Consider the following 24,849-nt stretch of genomic DNA (forward strand, 5'->3'; position numbering starts at 1 on the left):
CTAGAAGTTTTTTTCACGTATTGCTTTGTATGAAATCATAAATTGAACCCATGAAGATCAGCTTTTGGTCGAAAACAGTTTGTCCAGCGGTAATAGCTCACGGAATAATAGAGAGCTTTTCAAATTTCGAATAGTACCTATTTGATCGGTATGAACATTACGAAAGCGCTATCGTAGTTATCTGATTTCAAAAATTTGAATCAATATGTCTTGAAACCGCTCGCAATTTTGCTTTTGTCCAGTACAATCAGCATTTTCGGCGAAGAAGTTCTTCAACGTGATCAAAGTCCATCCGAATGCAAGTAAATCAAAGTTCATGTCCTGTACAATGAAGACCAGCAGCTGCGGAGGACCGTATCTCGAGGGACAGGTTCGTGGTCAACATATGTACGGTTCCGTCGATTTGCGGCAGAATATATTCCAAGAGCGGTTGTCCCTCGCCGGTTCGTCCTCCCAAGTTTTGAATCCATACGTCGCAATAACCGATCTGCTGGAGAGTCATATTCCTTATCAATGTGGACACGTAATTTGCTCCGTACTTCAACCGTGCGTTATCAGTTACACGAAGATTGTTCCCTGCGACCGCAGGGATAAACAATAATAGAGTCCAGGAAGGCACCTTCATGACGATTACAATGCTGAGAAACGGTCGGATAAGCTTTGTTAATATTATCAAATGATATAAAATTCATATATCGAGATAGGAACTTGATCAAACGAATTCATCTGATTAAAATGGCGTTAATGGAATTGTGAAGCTGAAATGATATGAAAGTCATAAATATTGTCCTATGAGCTCATTTTCCGTTGGCAAGTATATTTCAGTGAAGAATGTTTTAAATTCTACACAAGTTCTATGATTTGAAAACAGTATATTTTCAATTGAAAGATACCTATTTCACATTAAAAAAAATGTTTCGATGTGAATTAAGGTTTGGAAAATCACAATTTTACTTGATTTTAACATCTTATAGAGAGACACCTGAGTTAAGCATTGCAATATGGTTTTTCATAAAATATCAGGCTGAACCGTTTTCTAAACGGATTTTTCGCCCATGGGAGCTTAACGGTTATAATTTGAATAGTTTTTTCAGCACCCACATGTGAATTTGTTTGTAAGTAAGAAGATAAATGATTGTTTCGATTGAACTTTATTAGAGTTATCAACACGACTCGCTCCACTTACCTCAAAATATGACACCACCCTCAGAGCTACCGTCGCCACGTACAGCGAGTTGGTCACGAAATCTATCACATTCCACATATCGTTCACGTATTCCTGCAGCCCAACATCCCACAGCTGCTTCACTTCGCTCCATATCAGTCCTGGTTTCAGGTTCCGGTCGCCAACATTCACCAGAACGTGTGTGTTTTTTACGGATTAACATGGAGAGTGAGAGTAAAAAAAAAGAAATATTAGCAAGCATAGAATCATTCAACGGAAGTGACGAAAAAGTTAAATTCGTTTCGATAGAAGCAGCGTGTGACTATTCAAACAGATAAGGAATGAGAATTCAGGAATAAAAAGTTATAATTAGATTTTCACCGTTTTTAATTCGCTCTGGTTGGGTCTTTGTCGGTAATCGATCAACGAATTGGTACCAGCAGAGCGGTAGAATGGCTTTCTGCTTCAGCAAATTGAAACAACTGTGGTTTTTCTCTCATTGAGGTGGATTATTCATCTCCCTGCAAACATGGGAGACCGCGATAGAACCAACCAGTCTTCACATCAGTACCACTGACCCAAGCCAGAATCAGCCATTCAACCAATGTGGACTCTGCTCTTGTAGGACTCTGTCGTGGTTTCATCTCGGCTCCCCAGACGCCACCGATCACAGTTTCAATGCGCTGCAAGCCAACATCAGTAGAACTGAAAGCAAAGTGAAAGGATGAATGAACAGCGCATCTATTACTCGCACTATAGCACCACATAGGAGAGACTTTGTATTGATGGCCAAAATTCATCGTAAAATGTTCGGATATATGTATCTTTGATGATTATGATCTATTGGCGAAGAAAATGTGATAGGCAAACGATCCAATAGTCGTGGATGTTTCTTCAGTTGCGATAATACAGTGCATTAAATCTACGAATAAAACACAGCAACCCACTTCGCCCAATAATAAATCGATATGTCAATATTAGACCAACATTTAAAAAGGCGTAGCAGCCAGAATTTATCTTTCTGATGGAATTAGATTAGAGGAATTAGATGGAATAAATTTGAGCTGTTACGCTCTTTCAAATGTTGATCGAGTGGCGGAGTGAAAACGTCAGAATGGCATCGTCTGAAAATGCATGACATCGTGAAAATAATACTGGCATCACTTGAACTTTTTGCTTGCTTTTTATGGATGCAAAATGTAAACAGTCGAAATGGAACCGCTTTTGAGTGTCTGATTGGAAACAAGAGGCGTTCGCTGATCTCTTATTCCAGTATTTCTAGGAGCGCCACTGTCATAATCTGAAAAAGTGATATATACGCCATTTTCCAAAAATGGGGTTAACGAGCAGTACTCATCGGCTTCTTTAACAGAAAAACAAACATGCATGTTGTAATTAGGCTGTTACGTCACTTTCTTAGATTATGGCAGACCAGCCATTCTTATGACCGGGTGATTTTTTAATTTTCAAACTGTCACTTCTAAGTTTAAGTCGGGAAATGAGACAGGCGCTTAATTTTCAGGCTATTTGTTAAAGTTTAAATGAATATGAACTCTTTAACATTTCCTAACAAACTCTCATAAGAATTCGAAAACAGCAACTTTGATACCAGTAAACCAACTGTCTGTCAGTTACGCCCGCTCAGCACATTGGACTCTCGCTCAAACTCAGGGTTGGCTCTCTTCACAGGATAAGCAAGATAAAGGAACAAGTATAAGTAGATGTTTCGACAGCAAATGATTTTATTCAAGAACGTCCCTAACAGCCCTAACTGCCCTAGCTACAACCCTACCAAATACAGTCTACTTACGCCGTGTGTTTGGGCCCGTTGAACTGGCAGTCACTGGGAACAAACGTCGTTGACCGGATCACATCCACGTGGTATACACGAGTACCAGCGGCTTGCTGGATCCAATCGTCCTCGGGGTAGCGGTCGTTGCTGAGGATTCGTTACTGCTTCCGTATTCCAAAGGAGGAGGGCCGTTGCCACGCGGTCGACTTGGATTTGCTCAGTACGTTGAGGTTAACCGGCTCACCGGTTTCGGTCAGCTTATTGCTGCGGCACCGGTTTGCTGTGCCCACTATATTTGTTTGTTCGCTTGTCCAACTTTGGCACAGGGAAATGCTTTGGGTCGCGAACAATTGTTCGCAGAGTGTACAACAGCGCACCTGTCTGGTGCTTCCGTGGGTGTGGGTTTGCTTGACGTGGGTTCGAAGCTCCAAGACTCCGGTAGACACTTGGACACAAAAGGGATTACGACGGCCACTGTCCGAAAACTCAATGAATTCCGTACTGACTTGCACTATATCTTGAATTATCACTTTGAAAAAATAGCTGTGTTCGCTCATCTGGTGCTCGAGCAAGTTAACGAGATGAACCGGCAAAATCATCCAGGAACCAGTTAACAGGCTGTTTTCCATCCCATTCTAGGCCCACTAGTAAGGGTTTTGCCGGTCAAAACTGCTACCAAAACTTCCAGCATCGTGAATGTGGTAGTGTAGTGTTGTTTATGTTGCTGAGCAATTTGTATTCAGTGTACTGTGAGTTTGAAAAATGTTTGCCGTCTTGCTTCCTATCTTATATTTTGCATGTTTTTCATTTCATATTACTATAGGTTTTTTATTCAGGACTAAGGTAGATATTAAATTTTGATGTAAGAGTTTTAGTGAAGTACCGCCTGAAAACGTGAAGCAACAAAAAGTTGGATCTGGTGGTGAAATGCGTCAAAGCGACAAAGTACATGCTTGTGGGCGGAACCGAGCGCGACAGGGCCTGCCTGGGAAGCAGTGTTACATGACAGATTTGGGGATACCTTTCGGAGGTGGTTTCGAGGAATTCGTCTACCTCGGATCCCCGGCTAACGGCTGACAACAACGTTAGTCGAAATAAGAAGGCGCATCATCTGTGGAAGTCGGGCCTACTACGGGCTCCAGAAGAAACTGCGGTCGAAAAGATTCGCCACCGCACCAAAATGTGCTTCATGTACAAGACGTTAATGAAGACCGGTAGTCCCCCACGGACACATGAAAACATGGACAATGCTCGAGGAGGACTCTGGTAAAGCACTCGGAGTATATTCTGAGACGGGTGCTTAGGACCATCTTTGGCGGTGTGCAAGAAGACGGTGTGGCGGCGATAGAATGAACTATGAGCTCGCTCAACCCCCTACGGCGAACCCAGTATCCAGAAGGTAGCTAGCTGGAAGGGTATGATGGGCAAGGTGGACATGTTGCAAGAATGTTGGACAGCAGCCCTGCAAAGATGGTGTTCGCTTCCGATCCGGCAGGTACGAGACGGCGTGGAGCGCAGCGAGCGAGATGGCAGACCAGGTGCAGAAACGACTTGGCGAGCGTGGGGCGTATCCGAGGATGAGAGATGCGGCCTCGAACCGTGTATTGTGGCGTCAAATTGTTGATTCAGTGTTATCTGTTTAGATGTTAACTAAATAAATGAATGAATTCTGGCCCTCATACGCCGCAGGAGGTAGTGAATTCAATCCCCAGGTCCGTTCCATTCTCCTACTTCTTTGTATCTTTTCTGTTTATTTCTCACAATGTTCTAGCAAATGGACTTCCATACCGTTTCCATTACTATTCCTATACCTTCAATTTGAGTATTCTAACAGTAATCTGCTAGAATTGGAAATGAACTTATAGAGCCTGTTTCCTACATCCAATTAGAAAATTCCATCAGTTACCTTCTCCTATTCATCACATTGGCAGCTCGTTAGACCAAGACGGACCTCTGCCTCTCCAACCTAACCCAGAAATTCCAACAAATTCCGCATGAACTCGTGGCAAGTGCAGAGGTATATTCGGCTTGCAGGGCGAGTGATTGCATCATCATTTCCTCCCCTTCCCTTGCTACATTGATTTGCATTCTGACGGTGGCAGGCGCCAATATGACTCTAACAAAATAAGATCACCAGGTTCTTGTAGACATTGAAGATGTGTGCTAGTCCCAAGCAAAACATCAAAGTTGGTTCCCTGTGCAAGAACAGCTGATCTGGTCATAATGGAGTAGCAACTACGAGCAGTCAATCAAGCTCAAGCTCAAGCTCAAGCTCAATATATAGACTAACTTTTTTATCAATAGAGGAAAAAAATTATGTTGGTCTGTATATTATAGTGTAAATAATAGCCTTTTTCCAAATTAATTTAAATTATTCAATAAAGATATGTCAAACATAGGACATTTTTGAGTTTGGTAAGTTGTCCTCCTTTGTGAAAAATTCATATGATCACCCTATTCTTAGAATAATTCAAGACTCCTCCCCCTCTGGAAGGAGCGGCTCTTATACAAATAAAACACAAATTTCTGCATAACTGGAGAACTAATCAAGCAAATGGAACCAAAGCCGGATAAGAAGAGGAAGAAGCAGCAGCTGCAGCTCCCGCAAGTACAACCCAAGCGGAGTGAGAAGTGCTCGCTTGTGTAAGTTAAAGGCGACCCACCGGACGCCGGACCTACGACCGAAAATCCGCCAGCTTATCACCAAGGACCTGAAGTGTACCTTCAGGCTTTGCAGGTATGGCGTCAAGGTGATGCAAAGGAGCCCCACCAGTCGGTGGTAGAGTTCCTGTGGGTGCAAAAATATGAGTTTTACACTCATGACCTGCTTGGCGCAAATACAATCAGCTGTATGGTCTGCATGATATGGAGGAGAACGACCTCATCACCGAATAAAGTTGTACTAAAACCTACCGCACCATTCACACAAGATCGGGCGTCAGGAAATATGGATCTATCGCGTGGAAGAATTTGAAACAAATCAACGTCATTAATCGGCGCAGCTGTGTTGACTGGGAGGGCTAAAGGTTGGTGCACCGGGATGTCACACAGAAGTGCACAAAATGTTTCAATCTTTTGGACATGGCACCCGGAATATGACCCATCTAGAGATGTTTCAAATCCTTAATCGATTACTTCGATTAATCGATTCATCGTTGTGATAATCGATTAATTTTGGAATCGATTATTACCCAAACGATTAATCGATTCAATAATTGAGAGTGAATCGTGAGTAATCGATTAGTTACTAATTGATTAATCAGGGATTTTAGCGACATCATAAGGATGTCGAAAATTAATTGATTATTTCTTGATTAATCGATCTTATCGTTGTGATAATCGATTAATTTTGAATCGATTACTATACATAAATGATTAATCGATTCAATAATCGACAGGAATCAAGAGAGTAACTGGATTAGTAACTAATCGATTAATCGGGATTTTACGACATGACCCTTATCGCTACAACAGATGTGACGACCCGCATCGCTACCTACTCAATGCAAGATGAAAGTGGCCGATCCTACAGCGACAAACATTAGACAAACTCGTAGATGTAGAACTTGATACTGGAAGCAGCTTTCCTCAAAATCTTGCACAGCACTACCGGGTACTCCTAGTTGATGGGTCAGTCTCGAAATCTCCGCTCGGCAAGCATTGTTTATGGCATTGCTCGCGTCAAACGTTGTCACAGTGCAGTAGCGGATATCACGCCGCTTGCAATCAATGACGACCTCGGCAGTGTTAACCTCTTCGGAAGCCGAAGTGCGCCTCACTTTGAGAACCGTTTCAGAAGCTGAATTACTTGAACGACAATCCTGTCACCTCCACCACGTTCACACCGGTGGTGGTTCTCAAACGCATTTTATCAAGTGGAGCCCTGCAGAGTGTCCCGTGAGCGCAAGAGAGGGCGATCTGGCAACCTGAGCACCACAAGGTAAAGGGACGCGATAAATCAATGCAGCAACGCAGCGCGTCGGAAGCTAAACGCCGTAGCGAGCAATGACATCGATGCAGACGATGCATAATTGACAAAGCGTCTTTCCTCCAGAAAAACGTGCGCGTGGTGGCTGCAAGTAAAATCTCGAGGTGCAAAAGTTGGTTATTATTAAGTGCTCTAAAAATTGAAAACGCCAGTATTTTGTTGCGTACTCTGAAGTTGAGAAAGTGTCTAAATTCAACGGTGCTTAAACCGATAGTATTTGAAGAATCTGAAGAAACTTCTAGCTATCGCGCATACAAACCAAACGCGGTAAAAAGGAGGTTAGTTGAGGTTAGAGTTTCGGCACAAGTAGTTATAAAAACTAATCCAAGAAATCCGTAGTTTCTAGGGAAATAGTCCGTGGTAAAGCATCTTCTAGAGTGGTGTTTGATCCGGTTTGCAACCTGAAAAGAAAAGAAACCTGAAAAAGAAAGGTAAGAAATTAGTGAAATATAAATAAATTACGATTGATAATTAAATAAGAAAACTAGGTGCCGTAAATTGTCGACAGTTAAACAGAACAGGTGAGCGAGCTAAGCTGCCCACCGAATTCAGTACCAAAGCAGTCACTGTAATTGGAATTCTAAACTTTATGGCAATTGTACTTTACCAAAATTTAGTAATTACAGTTGAAGCTATTACTAACAGTTCTGCTATCAAAACGGGAAAAACGTCTTTTCCTTTACACCCCTCCTCTTGACAAACCTTCCAAAATTGCTGACAGCCGGAAGGACGAAAGGACAATCACCCAACAGGTGGGCACAGACGGAATCAAGCTTTCGCGTCGCCTGCCAACGACTGGACGAAGTGTAGTGGAGGACATGGGTCCAGTGCGATCACCGCGACGCGTGGAGTCATTACACGTGCGTGCTGGAGTGGATGAGAACATCGCAAATCGTTCTTGGATATGCGGACACTGTACCGGCAGACACACCACGACGACGCCATCACCGTACATAGCGGCCTCCAGTCGCTGCAGGTCACATCGTCGGTGCGTTTTCCGTCTGCTTTTGGAGCCAGATGGTGGAGCGACAACAACTCGAGCGCACCTGTATGAGAGAGATAGGGAGCTGCAGCGCTGCCATTTGGATGAGCAGCAGAAGCTTATCCTGACAAAGTGCTCTGAAGGGCCGTTAGTGGGATTCAGAATCGCAGTGGTGGTTTACCCATCGGAGCGACTCGATGCTTCAACTCCACCATCTGCTAATAAGCGGCTTACATCGTCATCTCCTCCTGGAGCTCCTCTAGTGCAGATTTCCCGTCGTTCGATGCCGCCAGTTGATACACGCCAGAGGACTTTCTGCACCGGTTATGGTTTCGATTCTCTTTTCAGGTACTTTCCAGCAACCGGAGTACTGTGGAAGTGCTGGAAGCGTAAGAAAGACCCTCAAATGGCAAATTGAAAGAGCTCAAGAAAAGGATTGAGCAGTGCGAGCAGCGCGCCAATCCAACGCCTGAACAACTCACCGGATCTCCATGCTCCCTAACTGGAAATGTGTCGGAAGCTGCTCGAAAACATGCAGACTGCAGCAAGCAATCCATCAGTTAAGTCAACGAGCGGTACCCAGGTTCAGCCAAAACCAGCGCCAGAAAACATCTTACATGCGGCACCTAAAACGGAGCTATTCCGAAAACGAATCGGACATTGCCGACGATTCCAGACGAAGCCGGAGCGGGTTGCAGGCGTCTTCTCAGCCGGATGATATCTGGCCACTCAAGGTTCCGGGTAAAGCCAAACGGGCTCCTTCTCGGTAAGTCAATCCAAACATTCCAATACTCCGGAAGAGATTGGAACCCCAGGTAAGCGCTCAAGCCACCGAGTAAATTCAATTGAAGAAACCAAACTAATATCTTATTAATGCCGAAAGCCCCAATTCAAAAATTCCAGACTCTCTCGTGAGTAGCTGCGAAATTACGCGCGCCCGGAAGAAACATATATTCCTCCAATATACCCCCTGAGAGCAGTTGCGAGATACATTCGCGCCCTCAGTTGACGACAGTTCGTAACAACTTTGTACGCGGAACCAAATTCAACCAGTTTGCAGGTGCCGAGAACCCATCCCTCGCGGGCGGTTGAATCGTCTCAGACCCCTCGCTCATTCTTGGAAAGTGCTCCACCGTAATCAAGTGATTCCTAACCATGAACTGGTGTACGCCGTCCAACACAGCAGCAGCTAGCAGCAAGGCGAAGTCCCTGGCTAAGGAGCTCCTTAGATTCACAGGCGATCCCTCGGATTGGCCTTTATTTTCAATCTCCAGCCTACCGCTATACATCCGAAGCTTGTGGATTTACGGATGGAGAAAACATGATGCGCCTACAACGATGTTTTCTATCAGAGCAGCACTGGAAGCAGTTCGCAGTCGATTGCGTGCTACCAGCAGCAGTACCACAGGTGATCGAGACTCCTCCGAATGCGGGTTTGGACGCCCGGAATTACTTTCGCGGATCAATGCTCTACCCGGAAGGTGCGAGATATTCCGGCTCCAAGGTCCGACAAACTTGAAAGGGCTTATTGACGATTTCGGTATGGCAGTACAAGCAGTTAGTGCCAGCGACCATATCGAGGCCGCCGCCAACGAACGTGCTCATCTTTCCAACCCATCGCTACTTCAGGAACCAGTGGGTAAACTACCCGCAGACCACAACGGATGATGTGGCGGCGGGCTGGGCAAACGAGGATTTCAACAAGTGGATCGCAAGACATTCTGGTAGCGATTATATGGCAGTGGTGGTATGCAAGATGCGACCAGTGTGGTAACTTTCGAACCCAGGGAGGTGGAAACGGCCTGTGCTGCCTGAGACCGTCCGAAGAACAAAGGATTCGTGTGTACTCCCATGCAAAGGAAACACCGGAGGAACCCATTAGATCGTCGCACGAACCAGAAAGAGGAGCCAAAACAGCCTGGGAATGGGCGTTCCACTGCAATAGGAGTGGCCATCGAGTGCGTGATTGCCTATGCATCTCGTTACTTACACGTCGACGACCGTTGGAAGCGAGGTACGGTCGCTCGGGCCTATGTTCGAACTGTCTATTTAACCACGGAAGGCGTGGATGCCGAGGACGGAAAACTTGTAGGGAGATCGGCGGTTGCACAATTCCGTCATCATCCGCTTCCTGCATTCTTCCAAGGGTCCCTCATCGGTCTTCGAAGCCACGGTTCAGGTGGCAGAGAATCACACCCATCGCCACTCCATCTTCCGGAACGCTATTCCGGATTATTCCAGTAGACACCGCACGGGCCGAACGGTTCAATCGACACTTTCGCCTTCCTCGACGAAGGTTCGGATTTGACTCTGGTGGAGAGTGATCTGGTGGCCTCTATTGGGTGTAAAGGGTACGCCACTACCATTATGCCTCCGGTGGACTGGAAACACTTCACGCGTTGAGAAGAGCTCACATCAGATAACTATCGAGATTACCGGACGCGGACAAGAGAAACGGCACCAGCTGATTAATGTGAGAACTGTGAACAACCTTGGGCTACCCGGTCAAAGCTTCCATGCGGATGAGGCCATAGAACGTTACCGGCACTTGAAGGGATCCTGATTGCCAGTTACCAGAATGCGATCTCAAGATTCTGATTGGGGTGGACAACTTGCGTTTAGCGTTACCACTGAAAGTACGAGAAGGCGATTGAACAGCACCGGTGGCAGTGAAAACCAGACTGGGCTGGTGTGTCTACGGTCCTCGAGGTGGCGGAAAACAAGAATCCTCAGCTTCCATATGTGCGAATGTTCCTGCGATGAAGATCTCCACGAAACTGTGAAGAAATTTTACGCCGTCGAAGAAATTGGCTACAAGCCAGCGATGTCGTCGCTGACGAAGGAAGATGAGCGAGCACTGGCTGTTATGGAAGCAACAACTCTGGCGTAGGGAAACCGATTTGAGACCGGGCTGATTTGGCGAGAGGATGAGGTAGAATTCCCGGACAGCTATTATATGGCATTGCGCCGTCTGGAGTGTAGAGGAACGTAGAATGGAACGCGATCCAGGACTGAAGGTAAATCTCCACCGGCAAATCGGCGAATGCGCACAAGGTCACGACCGCGGAGATGGAAGCAGCAGATCCTAAGAGGGTTTGATACCTCCCAGTTGGAGTGGTAATGAACTCCAAGAAACCGGGAAAGGTCCAAGTAATTTGGGACGCAGCGGCCCAAGTCAACGGTGTATCGCTGAACAGTGAACTCCTCAAAGGCCCGGACCAATTTACATCTCTCCCGGCCATTCTATTCCGCTTCCGATTGTATGGAGTGGCCGTCGCCGTCCGATATCCAGGAGATGTTCCATCAAATACGAATCCGATCCGAAGACAGGAACTCTCAGCGTCTCCTATGGCGCGCCAAGACGACCGAGAAGCCAACGGTCTATGTGATGGACGTAGCCACATTCGGAAGTACCTGTTCGCCAGCATCGGCGCAGTTTGTTAAAAACAGAAATGCGGAGCTACACAGTGAGATTTACCCGAATGCGACGAAAGCGATTGTTGACGACCACTACGTCGACGATTACTTGGCTAGTTTTTCATCATGGGAGGAGGCGGCAAAAGTGGCCCGCGAAGTACGGTTCGTACACGGCAACGGCGGCTTTAAGTTGCACAATTGGCGGTCGAACAGTAACGCGGTTCTAGAAATTCTGGGTGAAGTACAGACTGAATCGGACAAACAGATCAATTTAATCGACGGTGTGAAGACCGAAAGAGTCCTCGGAATGCTGTGGAGTCCGTCGAAAGACAAGCGGAGCTTCTACTCAGATGAGCGGGGAGGTCCAATCACTGATGCAATCAGCCATCAGGCCGACGAAGGACAGGTTCTGCGATGTGTGATGACGCTGTTTGACCCTTTAGGCTTGCTGTCACCATTCATCATCCACGGCAAAGTATTGATCCAGGATTTGTGGCGAGCGGGAACTGTGTGAGATGAACAAGTCAACGAAGATATCTACGCTAAGTGGCACAGGTGGGTCAAATTATTTATTACATCGCAGAGCTACGAATCCCGCGGTGTTATTTTCACAATGCCGATCAGAAGACCTATCATGGTGCGGAGCTCCACATTTTCGTCGACGCAAGCGAGGTAGCGTATTCGTGTGCGATTTATCTGCGCTCGATGAAGAACAAATGTGAATCATAGTGTTGTCTGATCGCCGCCAAATCTAAAGTCGCTCCATTGAAGCTCTGGTCAATTCCAAGATTAGAGCTGCAAGGTTGTGTTCTGATTGTACTATGGACAAAGTTCGTCAAAACAGAGCGCAAAATAACCGTTGTCAGGATGGTGTATTGGACAAATTCTAGAAAAGTCTTGGCCTGAATCAAAGCCGACCCTCACCTCGAGTGAGTGGCGGTGGGTACCGTTAAAGGTCAATCCAGCGTATGAAGCTACCAAATGGGGTAGCGGACCATACTTCGACCGCAATAGCAAATGGTTCCAGGGATCCGATTTTCTCCGGCTTCCGGAGGAGGAATGGCCTCGTTCAAGGGAACCAGTGGCCACGACCAACGAAGAAATGCGGGCATCGGTCATGCATCACTGTTCCTTTGAGCCACCTATAAATTTCGCCCGGTTCTCATCCTGGAATCGGTTGCTACGAGCAACAGCATACATGCTCCGATTTGTGAACAATTCGACCAAAAAGCGGCCGCTGAGAACAGGGCAGTTATCGCATACTGAACTTCAGTTAGCAGAAGAAACCATCTTCAAAGCAGTGCAGAGGGAAACTTACCCAGATGAGATCGTTGCACTGTTCAACAAAACCACCCAAAGAAAACGGACAGTGGAATGTCGGGAAGCAGAGCACATTTTTCCAACTGATGCCGATACTGGACAAATGCGGCCTGCTACGCGAGCGTGGTCGGATCGCTTACGCTGAAGACGTGGGGTACAACGTTCACCATCCCGTTATCCTTCCAAGGAAGCACCGGTTACGTTGCTGGTGTTAAATTTCCATCAACGTTGCTAACATGGAAACTCTGAAACTGTGGGTGAAATGAGATTCGCCAACTTTACAATATTCCAAGACTTCGATCGGTAGTCAAGAAAGTTAGTCGAGACTGTACACTTTGTATAATCCGCCGGGCCAGGCCTGCAATTCCACCGATGGCACCTCTTCCAATGGCGCGCCTGGCTCACCACGAACGAGCCTTCACCTACACTGGTTTAGATTATTTCGGGCCGCTGATTGTAAAACTGGGAAGATCCAACGTGAAGCGGTGGATCGCATTATTCACCTGCCTAACAGTGCGCGCCGTTCACCTGGAAATCGCGTACACATTATCGACTGAATCCTGTATCTCTTGCGTCCGTCGATTCGTGGGTCGCCGAGGTCCACCCGCCGAATTCTTTAGCGACAATGGACGAATTTCCTAAGGTGCCGATCGAGTGCTGCGACACCAGATTAGCTAGGGGCTGTCAACGACGTTCATAAGTACCAACACGAAATGGAATTTCATTCTGCCGGGAGCACCACACATGGGCGGAGCGTGGGAACGGTTGGTTCAATCGGTGAAGGCAGCCATGCAAGAAGCGATATTCAGAAGGGAAGCTTGACGACGAGGGGCTGCAGACGCTGGTCGTGGAGGCAGAAAGATTGGTTAACTCAAGGCCTCTGACGTATTTACCACTGGACGCTGAGGAGCTCAGAGGCGATCACGCCAAACCACTTTTTGCTGTTGAGCTCGAACGGAAGAAAATTTGTTCCCGAGAAAATGAAGTTAGTGATTACGAACATCACCGTGAACTGGTCCGACGAGAAATTCGGGAAATCTTTGGGAAATTATTCAACGGCAGCTAAATGTGTTTTGGAAGCGCTGGTTGGTTGAGTATCTACCTGTGATCCGCCGGGCAACCAAAGTGGTTCGAGGAAACTCGAACCATAGAAGCAGGAGATTTGTTAAAGGTAGCAGAGCCGACGAAGCGAAATGGATGGGGAGCGTGGACGGATCGTCGCCACTGTACCAAGCAAGGATGGCTGATCCTGACAGGCAATTGTGCAGATGGGGACTAAAACTATACGACGACTGGTGTCACGGCTAGCACTGCTCGACCTAAGGAATATTAGTGGAAGTTTCGAGACCTCCGACTACACCCAGGGGAGAATGTGAGCGTAAGAGAGGGCGATCTGGCAACCCTGAGCACCAATAAAGGGGACGCGATAAATCAATGCAGCAACGCAGCGCGTCGAAGCAACGCCGTAGCGAGAATGACATCGATGTCAGACGACATAATTGACAGCGTCTTTCCTCCAGAAAACGTGCGCGTGGTGGCTGCAAGTAAAATCGAGTGCAAAAGTTGGTTATTATTAAGTGCTCTAAAAAATTGAAAACCAGTATTTTGCTTCGCACTAGTTAAGAAAGTGTCTTAATTCAACGGTGCTTAAACCGATAGTATTTGAAGAATTCGAAGAAACTCTAGCTATCGCGCATAAACCAACGCGGTAAAAGGAGGTTAGTTGAGGTTAGAGTTTCCACAAGTAGTTATAACCAAGAAATCCGTAGTTTCCTAGGGAAATAGTCCGTGGTAAAGACTTCTAGGAGTGGTGTTTTGATCCGTTTGCAACCTGAAAAGAAAAAGAAACCTGAAAAGAAAGTAAGAAATTAGTGAAATATAAATAAATACGATTGATAATTAAATAAGAAAACTAGGTGCCGCAATTGTCGACAGTTAAAAAGAACAGTGGGTGAGCGAGCTAAGGCCCACTGAATTGTAAGTCACTGTAATTGAATTCTAAACTTTATGCAATTGTACTTACCAAAATTTATAATTACAGTTGAAGCATTACCAACAGTTCGCTATCAAAACGGAACGTCTTTTTCCTTACACCCTCCTCTTGACAGAGTGGTTAAACAATGTAATGTGACTATGGGTTTTTTCTTCAACTAAAAAAAAATTGTGTAACCAAACACTCAGTTTGCCCACTTAATTCAAAGGACTGGAACTCACTTTTAATCTTAACTTAAATAAATAAAGGAAAAGGTAAAAGTAGATTACTTAGAAAGTTAGTAGGGATGAACAAAACCATACATCAAAATTTAATATCTACCTTAGTCCTAAATAAAAAACCTATAGTAATATGAAATGAAAAACATGCAAAATATAAGATAGGAAGCAAGACGGCAAACAGTTATTTCAAACTCACAGTACACTGAATACAAATTGTTCAGCAACATAAACAACACTACACTACCACATTCACGATGCTGGAAGTTTTTGGTAGCAGTTTTGACCGGCAACACCACTACCTAGTAGGCCTAGAATGGGATGGAAAACTGCCTTGATAACTGGTTCCTGGATGATTTTTGCCGGTTCATCTCGTTCACTTGCGTTCTCACCAGATGAGCGAACACAGCTACTTTTTCAAAGTGATAATCCAAGGTATAGTGCAAGTCAGTACGGAATTCATTGAAGTTTCGGGACAGTGGCCATCGTAATCGCAGTTTTGTGTCCAAGTGTCTTGGAGCTTCGAACCCACGTCAGAAGCAAACCCAACCCACGACCGACGGAAGCACCAGACGGGTGCGCTGTTGTACACTGCTGCGAACAATTGTTCGCGACCCAAACCGCATTTCCCTGTGACCCAAGTTGGACAAGCGAACAAACAAATATAGTGGGCACAGCAAACCAGGTGCCCGACTGTAGCAATAAGCTGACCGAAACCGGTGAGCCGGTTAACCTCAACGTACTGAGCAAATCCAAGTCGACCGCGTGGCAACGGCCCTCCTCCTTTGGAATACGGAAGCAGTAACGAATCCTCAGCAACGACTGTTCACCCTGGAGAACGATTGGATCCAGCAAGCCGCTGGTACTCGTGTATACCACGTGGATGTGATCCGGTCAACGACGTTTGTGTATTTGGTAGGGTTGTAGCTAGGGCAGTTAGGGCTGTTAGGGACGTTCTTGAATAAAATCATTTGCCGTCGAAACATCTACTTATACTTGTTCCTTTATCTTGCTTATCCCGGTATGAAAGAGCCGACCCTGAGTTTGAGCGAGAGTCCAATGTACTGACTGAGTGGGCGTTACTGACAGACAGTTGGTTTACTGGTATCAAAGTTGCTGTTTTCGAATTCTTATGAGAGTTTGATAGGAAATGTTAAAGAATTCATATTCATTTAAACAAATGAAAATTAGGCGCCTGTCTCATTTCCCGACTTAAACTTAGAAGTTTTGAAATTAAAAAATCACCCGGTCATAAGAAAGGCTGGTCTGCCGTAATCTAAGAAAGTGACGTAACAGCCAAATTACAACATGCATGTTTGCCATTTTTCTGTTAAAGAAACCCATGAGTACTGCTCGTTAACACCATTTTTGGAAAATGGCGTATATGTAATTTTTTCAGATTACGACAGTGGCGCTCCCTAGAAATACTGGAATAAGAGAAATAAGAGATCAGCGAAGACGTCATCTTGTTTCCAATCTAACCGTCAAAAGCGGTTTCAATTCGACTTGTTTACATTTTGCAGCCGTAAGAAGCAAGCAAAAAGTTCAAGTGATGCCAGTATTATTTTCACTATTTCATGCATTTTCACACGATGCCATTCTGACAGTTTTTCACTCCGCCACTTCGACCAACATTTGAAAAGAGCGTAACAGCTCAAATTTATTCCATCTAATTCCTCTAATCTAATTCCATCGAAAGGAATAAATTCTGGCTGCTACGCCCTTTTTAAATGTTGGTCTAGTATTGACATATCGATTTATTATTGGGCGTAGTGGGTTGCTGTGTTTTATTTGTAGATTTAATGCACACTGTATTATCGCTACTAAAGAAACATCCACGACTATTGGATCGTTTGCCCTATCACATTTTCTTCACCAATGAATCATAAATCTCATCAAAGATACATATATCCGAATATTTTACATTGAATTTTGGCCATCAATACAACCAAGTCTCTCCTATATGGTACTATGAGTGCGAGTAACAGATGCACTTTTCATTCATCCTTTTACTTTGCTTTCAGTTCTACTGATGTTGGCTTCGCAGCGCATTGAAACTGTGATCGGTGGCGTATGGGGAGCCGAGATGAGTAGCCACGACGAAGTGCCTACAAAGAGGGGAGCAAGTCCCACATTGGTTGAATGGCTGATTCTGGCTTGGGTCAGTGGTAAGTACTGATGTGAAGACTGGTTGGTTCTATCACGGTCTCCCATGCTTGCAGGGGAGATGAATAATCCTACCTCAATGAGAGAGAAAACCACAGTTGTTTCAATTTGCTGAAGCAGAAAGCCATTCTAACCGCAGCTCTGCTGGGTACCAATTCGGTTGATCGATTACCGACAAAGACCCAACCGGAAACCCGAATTAAAAACAGTGAAAATCTAATTATAACTTTTTATTCCTGAATGTCTCATTCCTTATCTGTTTGAATAGTCACACGCTGCTTCTATCGAAACGAATTTAACTTTTTCGTCACTTCCGTTGAATGATTCTATGCTTGCTAATATTTCTTTTTTTTTACTCTCACTCTCCATGTTAATCCGTAAAAAACACACACGTTCTGGGTGGAATGTTGGCGACCGAAACCTGAAACCAGGACTGATATGGGAGCGAAGTGAAGCAGCTGTGGGATGTTGGGCTGCAGGAATACGTGAACGATATGTGGAATGTGATAGATTTCGTGACCAACTCGCTGTACGTGGCGACGGTAGCTCTGAGGGTGGTGTCATATTTTGAGGTAAGTGGAGCGGGTCTGTATGTACTTTTTGATTTGATAACTTTAAATGCTTGTTCAATCGAAACAATCATTTATCTTACAAACAAATTCAAATGTGGGTGCTGAAAAAACTATTCAAATTATAACCGTTAAGCTCCCATGGGCGAAAAATCCGTTTAGAAAACGATTCAGCCTGAGATTTAATGAAAAACGACATTGCAATGCTTAACTCAGGTGTCTCTCTATAAGATGTTAAAATCAAGTAAAATTGTGATTTTCCAAACCTTAATTCACATCGAAACAATTTTTTTAATGTGAAATAGGCAGCACGTAATTTTTTTTCTTTCAATTGAAAATATACTGTTTTCAAATCATAGATACATGCCAACGGAAAATGAGCTCATAGAACAATATTTATGACTTTCATATCATTTCAGCTTCACAATTCCATTAACGCCATTTTTAATCAGATGAATTCGTTTGATCAAGTTCCTATCTCGATATATGAATTTTATATCATTTGAATATGTAACAAAAGCTTATCCGACCGTTTCTCAGCATTGTAATCGTCATGAAGGTGCCTTCCTGGACTCTATTATTGTTTATCCCTGCGGTCGCAGGGAACAATCTTCGTGTAACTGATGACGCACGGTTGAAGTACGGGGCAAACTACGTGTCCACTTTGATACGGAATATGACTCTCCAGAAGATCGGTTATTGCGACGTATGGATCCAAAACCTGGGAGGACGAACCGCCGAGGGACAACCGCTCTTGGAATATATTCTGCCGCAAATCGACGGAACCGTACATATGTTGACCACGAACCTGTCCCTCATGAGATACACGGTCACTCCGCAGCTGCTGGTCTTCATTGTACAGGACATGAACTTTGATTTACTTGCATTCGGATGGACTTTGATCACGTTGAAGAACTTCTTCCAGCCGAAAATGCTGATTGTACTGGACAAAAGCAAAATTGCAGAGCGGTTTCAAGACATATTGATTCAAATTTTTACGAAATCAGATAACTACGACAGCGCTTTCGTAATGTTCATACCCGATCAAATAAGGTACTATTCGAAATTTCAAAAGGCTCTCTATTATTCCCGTGAGCTATTACCGCTGGACAAACTGTTTTTCGACCAAACAGCTGATCTTCATGGGTTCGAATTTATGATTTCGTACAAAACCGGAACGGAATACAAATATCAGTTCAACATTGCAATGCTCGAATGGATAACGGCAATGCTACTCCATTTAAATGGTTCTTTCAAATTCCATGGAGTAGATTGCGATCATCTCAGAGAAGGTGAAGACGATTGTCATGATAAAATGCGATACATGAAATCCGGATATGAATATGATTTCTGCTTGGAGCCTTTGCATCATCGGCGAATGACTAGAGGTGACAATTTCCGAGCATCGGCAATTCTCTACAGGATGATGGTTGTGGTCCCAAGAGGTCGTAATCTCGAAGTAATTGAAATGTTCGCCGTTCCCTTTAGCTTGGGCGTCTGGCTCGCTTTCATTATTCTTCTAGTTCTATCAATGGTGGTGATGCAACTGTTTCCGGATTCATTCAAAAACGATTTGGTACTGATGCCGCTCTGTGGATACGAGCAGTTCGATATCAATCAAGCTAGTCGTTTGGAAAAATACGTTCTCATTGGTTTGGTTGTGTTCTACTTTTTCCTACTAAATGCCTACGAAAGCAAAATCGTAGCCTTGATGACCAGTTTCCCACGTATTCCCGATGCCCGCACAGTGGACGACATGATTCGGATGGGGATCACCATTCAGCTGGACCTAAATTTGACATACCCCATAATTTTTGAAGACAATGAGCTGTTCAAAGTCGTGCAACATATTCCAGGATTTTCGTATCGCACTGATCGTTTTTTCGACGGGATCCATGGTTACTTTGGCAGTGAAACCGATTTGAAGATCATGTTGAGTGATCCGGGCAACTACGACTTCGATCTGGATCAACCGCGATACGTTCAACTGAAGGACTATCAATTCGGTAATTCTATTATGATGATGAGGATGAAGGTACGCTTTATTCTCGCAGAGAGGATAACAAAAACGGAAAAGTATTTCATCGAAACCGGGCTGATGCAGTACTGGCATGAAGCGGCGTTTCAAGAATCGCTAGGAGTAAACTATAAAATACGACTGGGACGAAAGGATGACGATGCGAGTCGGAATTTACTGATTGGAGAGCTCTCCCCGGCGTGGTTGGTGTTGGCTCTTGGATGGGGCTCGAGCCTTTTGGTATTTTTCTGGGAACTAATGCATACCAGGATATAACATCAGAAACTTTTTGCGCAAGCAGTTAAAAGTTCCTGATAAGGAATCTGTTGATGGTAAGGAAGTAGAGAAGGAATTTTGCTAATTGCGATTACAAATCAGCCTGTTTTAAAAGTAACAGCTTATAGCACCTGAAGATTATGCATCCCTTCACATAAAAACAATAAAAAGTAGTTCAAGCTTAAAATATTTTTTATCAGAAAAGTAAAAATATCACCGTTAAGAGCTGAGTATAATAGATATGTTTGCGCACGCAAACTGCTCAGCTTTCTAAGGCAGTGGGTCTCATTGTTTACTTCAATGTCCTGATAATAAAACCAGAACTGATACCACTAGGGTGGGTGTACCAATTGTCGCCATACATAAGACCAACTGTTTTTCTTTAAATAAGTAAAAGGCATGCGGGTCGACTTTATATATCAAGCGAAAGGTTTTACTTCCTGCCCCTTAGAACAGCTGTGAAAACCACAATAACATTTGTTATAATCCTCAAAATTGATTAATCCATAATAGGAACGCATGCACTAGTTGTGGCACTATTCCTAATTTTGATTCCTTATTTGGCAAATCCCATTGTTTTCTTATGGGATTGGCCAAATAGGGACCACTAGTGCGACAACTGGTGCAAAGAACGTCAACAATTAATCAAAATATATTTTTACAATTATGCTTTGCTTGTTTTGGAGGAGATCGTATCAAATGAAAATACTTTATCGATCTGAACTTGTTTTGTGGTGATTTGATTGGCCATTTCGCATATGAAGCACTAGTGCGACAACTGGTGCTATAGCAACTGGTACATCTAGCCAATACCAAAACTTTAGAATGGAATGTTCTATCAAATAATCCTCAAAAAGACCGCCAAGCACGGGATCTTTCATTACTCGTCGCACTGTCATACTGTCACAAACCCTTACAACAACACACTTACAACACACTTCGGCACTTACCTGATCAGAAGCTGGAGGACCTCAATTATTAATTTCAGGATCTCATAACAAGAAAACCAATCAAGATAAAAAATATCGATTGTAGCTAAACTGACAGATTAAGGGCTGTGTACCTCAATTAGATAAGGTAACACGTGAGATGAAAATGATTTCAAAGAACATATAATATTTAGAATTACGTATTTAAACAAAGCCTAATACCGAAAAAAGAGCTTACATTCAAGATTTATTTGCCGACGCAGGAGCATTATCGATCATAGGGAGGTTATCTTGTGACGTAGTGGTATACTTGCGGTTTTTGGTTGACTACGTTGGTTAGCTTGATGGGTTGTCCGGAGGTGATTGGCCGAACGACTGGGAAACTGATGAAGCATAAGCTGTTATGATGATGGATGGCCACTGTAGATCTTCACTTGGAGTGGATTGTCCGTAAGGACACTCGGAGCGCAATGGCTTGAAGTATCGCATCCAAAGCATTGGACAATCCTTAGGTTTGGCCACTAAGAAACTGGTTGGCAATGGCAGGTTGTGATGCTGTCGATTTTACTCTCGATGCAGATTGGTCGGAACATAAAACAGGGGGGTTACTCAACTGGATTTGCTGGACGGTGTGCTCTTGACGAGACGATGAAGCGTTGGCCGGAGACTTCTTTGAGGCCACGAAGGGGAACTGCCTAATTTAAAAATGGAGGCTATGTGGTAATTTGAGCCTGTTTCCAAGATGGTGTGTGGAAAATTTCTGCCGTACTTGTGACCGGAGAATTGCCGATGACTGTTATCCAATTCTGCCAATATGCTCTCGGAAAACCTGTCAACCGTGGCCGGACATCTGAAATGAACTCCAGCCGTCCAAAAGAAGAAAAAAACATGGCCCAGTTATGAACCAGCACGAGGAGAATTTTGTCGTAGCCGATTTGTCTATTTTCTCCGTGGAAATCAGGCTTTGGGTGCCGATAAACATTCAGCCTGCGAAACGCCTCAAGAAACGAACACTGAATAATCTTCATTTATTTTCTATGTTACCTTTCGAACAATCTAGAATTCCCTGTCAGATTGAGTTTTAAAATTCTTCTCATTAACTTCTTAGCATGCTGGCATTTCAAATGCCTACTACGATTAAAATTCAAACACGTTATAATTTTTTAAATTTATTATTTGTCATTTGAAAATATTTTAATCTCTTTAATTATTTTTATTATGAAATAAGACAAATGTTCTAATCCATGTAACCAAAGAATGCTTTTTTCTGGCTCACTTTTTTCCCCACATTATTCACCTTATATACTCTTTCACTGTTTATTGACTTATTATTTGGAGCTGTTTATACGAAAACATGAATTTAATTGTATTCTCTTAATATACCGGCGCATTTGTTTAAATATTATTAACAACTATGATTTTTTTTATTTGTAGCTATAAAGCATTTTTGTTTTTTTTTTAATATTTTTAAAACATGTTGTTCTTTTTTTTGCTTTTTTTTTGCGTTTTCTCGCAACAAGTTGTATTCGACGCAGAATCCTGTCCCATTGTTTCTTATCGAACATTGGTTGGATTGGACTTCAGAATTATGCCCAAAATATTTTTTTTCACATGAAAAATTCTCCTACATTGTTGAAAAAATCCAATTCTCTATAAAACTATTGATTTACTAAACCATTAACTAAACCAATTCAATCCAAACCCAATCCAATCCAAATCCAAATCCAAATCCAATCCAAACCAACAGAAACCAACCAAACCAATCCAAACGCAATCCAAACCAATCCAAACCAATCCAAACCAATCCAAACCAATCCAAAACCAATCCAAACCAACCAAACCAATCCAAACCAATCCAAACCAATCCAAACCAATCCAAACCAATCCAAACCAACCAAACCAATCCAAACCAACCAAACCAATCCAAACCAACAGAACCAATCCAAACCAATCCAAACCAATCCAAACCAACCCAAACCAATCCAAACCAATCCAAACCAATCCAAACCAATCCAAACCAATCCAAACCAAACCAACCAAACCAACCAATCCAAACCAACCAAACCAATCCAAACCAATCCAAACCAACCAAACCAATCCAAATCCAACCAAACCAATCCAAACCAACCAAACCAACCAAACCAATCCAAACCAATCCAAACCAATCCAAACCAATCCAAACCAACCAAACCAATCCAAACCAATCCAAATCCAACCAAACCAATCCAAACCAATCCAAACCAATCCAAACCAATCCAAACCAATCCAAACCAATCCAAACCAACCAAACCAATCCAAACCAATCCAAACCAATCCAACCAACCAAACCAATCCAAACCAACCAAACCAATCCAAACCAACCAAACCAATCCAAACCAACCAAACCAAACCAATCCAAACCAACCAAACCAAATCCAAACCAACCAAACCAATCCAAATCCAATCCAAACCAACCAAACCAACCAAACCAATCCAAACCAATCCAAACCAATCCAAACCAATCCAAACCAACCAAACCAATCCAAACCAACCAAACCAACCAAACCAACCAAACCAATCCAAACCAATCCAAACCAACCAAACCAATCCAAACCAACCAAACCAATCCAAACCAATCCAAACCAACCAAACCAACCAAACCAACCAAACCAATCCCAAACCAATCCAAACCAATCCAAACCAATCCAAACCAATCCAAACCAATCCAAACCAATCCAAACCAATCCAAACCAACCAAACCAACCAAACCAACCAAACCAATCCAAACCAATCCAAACCAATCCAAACCAATCCAAACCAACCAAACCAACCAAACCAACCAAACCAATCCAAACCAACCAATCCAAACCAATCCAAATCCAATCCAAACCAATCCAAACCAATCCAAACCAACCAAACCAATCCAACCAACCAATCCAACCGATCCAAACCAATCCAAACCAATCCAAACCAACCAACCAAACCAACCAAACCAATCCAAACCAATCCAAACCAATCCAACCAAACCAACCAAACCAATCCAACCAATCCAACCAATCCAAACCAATCCAAACCAACCAATCCAAACCAATCCAAACCAATCCAAACCAAACCAATCCAAACCAATCCAAACCAATCCAAACCAATCCAAACCAACCAAACCAATCCAAACCAATCCAAACCAATCCAAACCAATCCCAAACCAACCAAACCAATCCAAACCAATCCAAATCCAATCCAAACCAACCAAACCAACCAAACCAATCCAAACCAACCAAACCAATCCAAACCAACCAAACCAACCAAACCAACCAATCCAAACCAACCAAACCAATCCAAACCAACCAAACCAATCCAAACCAATCCAACCAAACCAACCAAACCAATCCAAACCAATCCAACCAATCCAAACCAACCAAACCAATCCAAATCCAATCCAAACCAATCCAACCAACCAATCCAAACCAATCCAAACCAATCCAACCAAACCAATCCAAACCAATCCAACCAAACCAATCCAAACCAACCAAACCAATCCAAACCAATCCAAACCAATCCAAACCAATCCAAACCAACCAAACCAACCAAACCAATCCAAACCAACCAAACCAACCAAACCAATCCAAACCAATCCAAACCAACCAAACCAATCCAAACCAATCCAAACCAACCAAACCAATCCAAACCAATCCAAACCAATCCAAACCAATCCAAACCAACCAATCCAAACCAATCCAAACCAACCAAACCAACCAAACCAACCAAACCAATCCAAACCAATCCAAACCAACCAAACCAAACCAATCCAAACCAACCAAACCAACCAAACCAATCCAAACCAACCAAACCAATCCAAACCAACCAAACCAACCAATCCAAACCAATCCAAACCAATCCAAACCAACCAAACCAATCCAAACCAACCAAACCAACCAAACCAATCCAAACCAATCCAAACCAATCCAAACCAATCCAACCAATCCAAACCAATCCAAATCCAATCCAACCAACCAATCCAACCAAATCCAAACCAATCCA

The 24,849-nt window shown here is 43.7% G+C and overlaps 1 protein-coding gene across 1 annotated transcript in view; it reads left to right on the top strand.

The window, feature by feature from the left end:
• The window catches only part of LOC134213770 (transient receptor potential-gamma protein), a 395,710-nt gene that overhangs the window by 353,518 nt on the left and 17,343 nt on the right, over positions 1–24,849 (top strand). Inside the window, exons 14-15 of the mRNA XM_062693089.1 lie at positions 16,900–17,052; positions 17,483–17,613. Of these exons, the coding sequence (XP_062549073.1) occupies positions 16,900–17,052; positions 17,483–17,613 (284 nt within the window). The remainder of the gene's footprint in view (positions 1–16,899; positions 17,053–17,482; positions 17,614–24,849) is intronic.

This window comes from Armigeres subalbatus, chromosome 2 (genome assembly GCF_024139115.2).
Source record: "Armigeres subalbatus isolate Guangzhou_Male chromosome 2, GZ_Asu_2, whole genome shotgun sequence".
In the NCBI taxonomy this organism is placed as follows: domain Eukaryota; kingdom Metazoa; phylum Arthropoda; class Insecta; order Diptera; family Culicidae; genus Armigeres; species Armigeres subalbatus.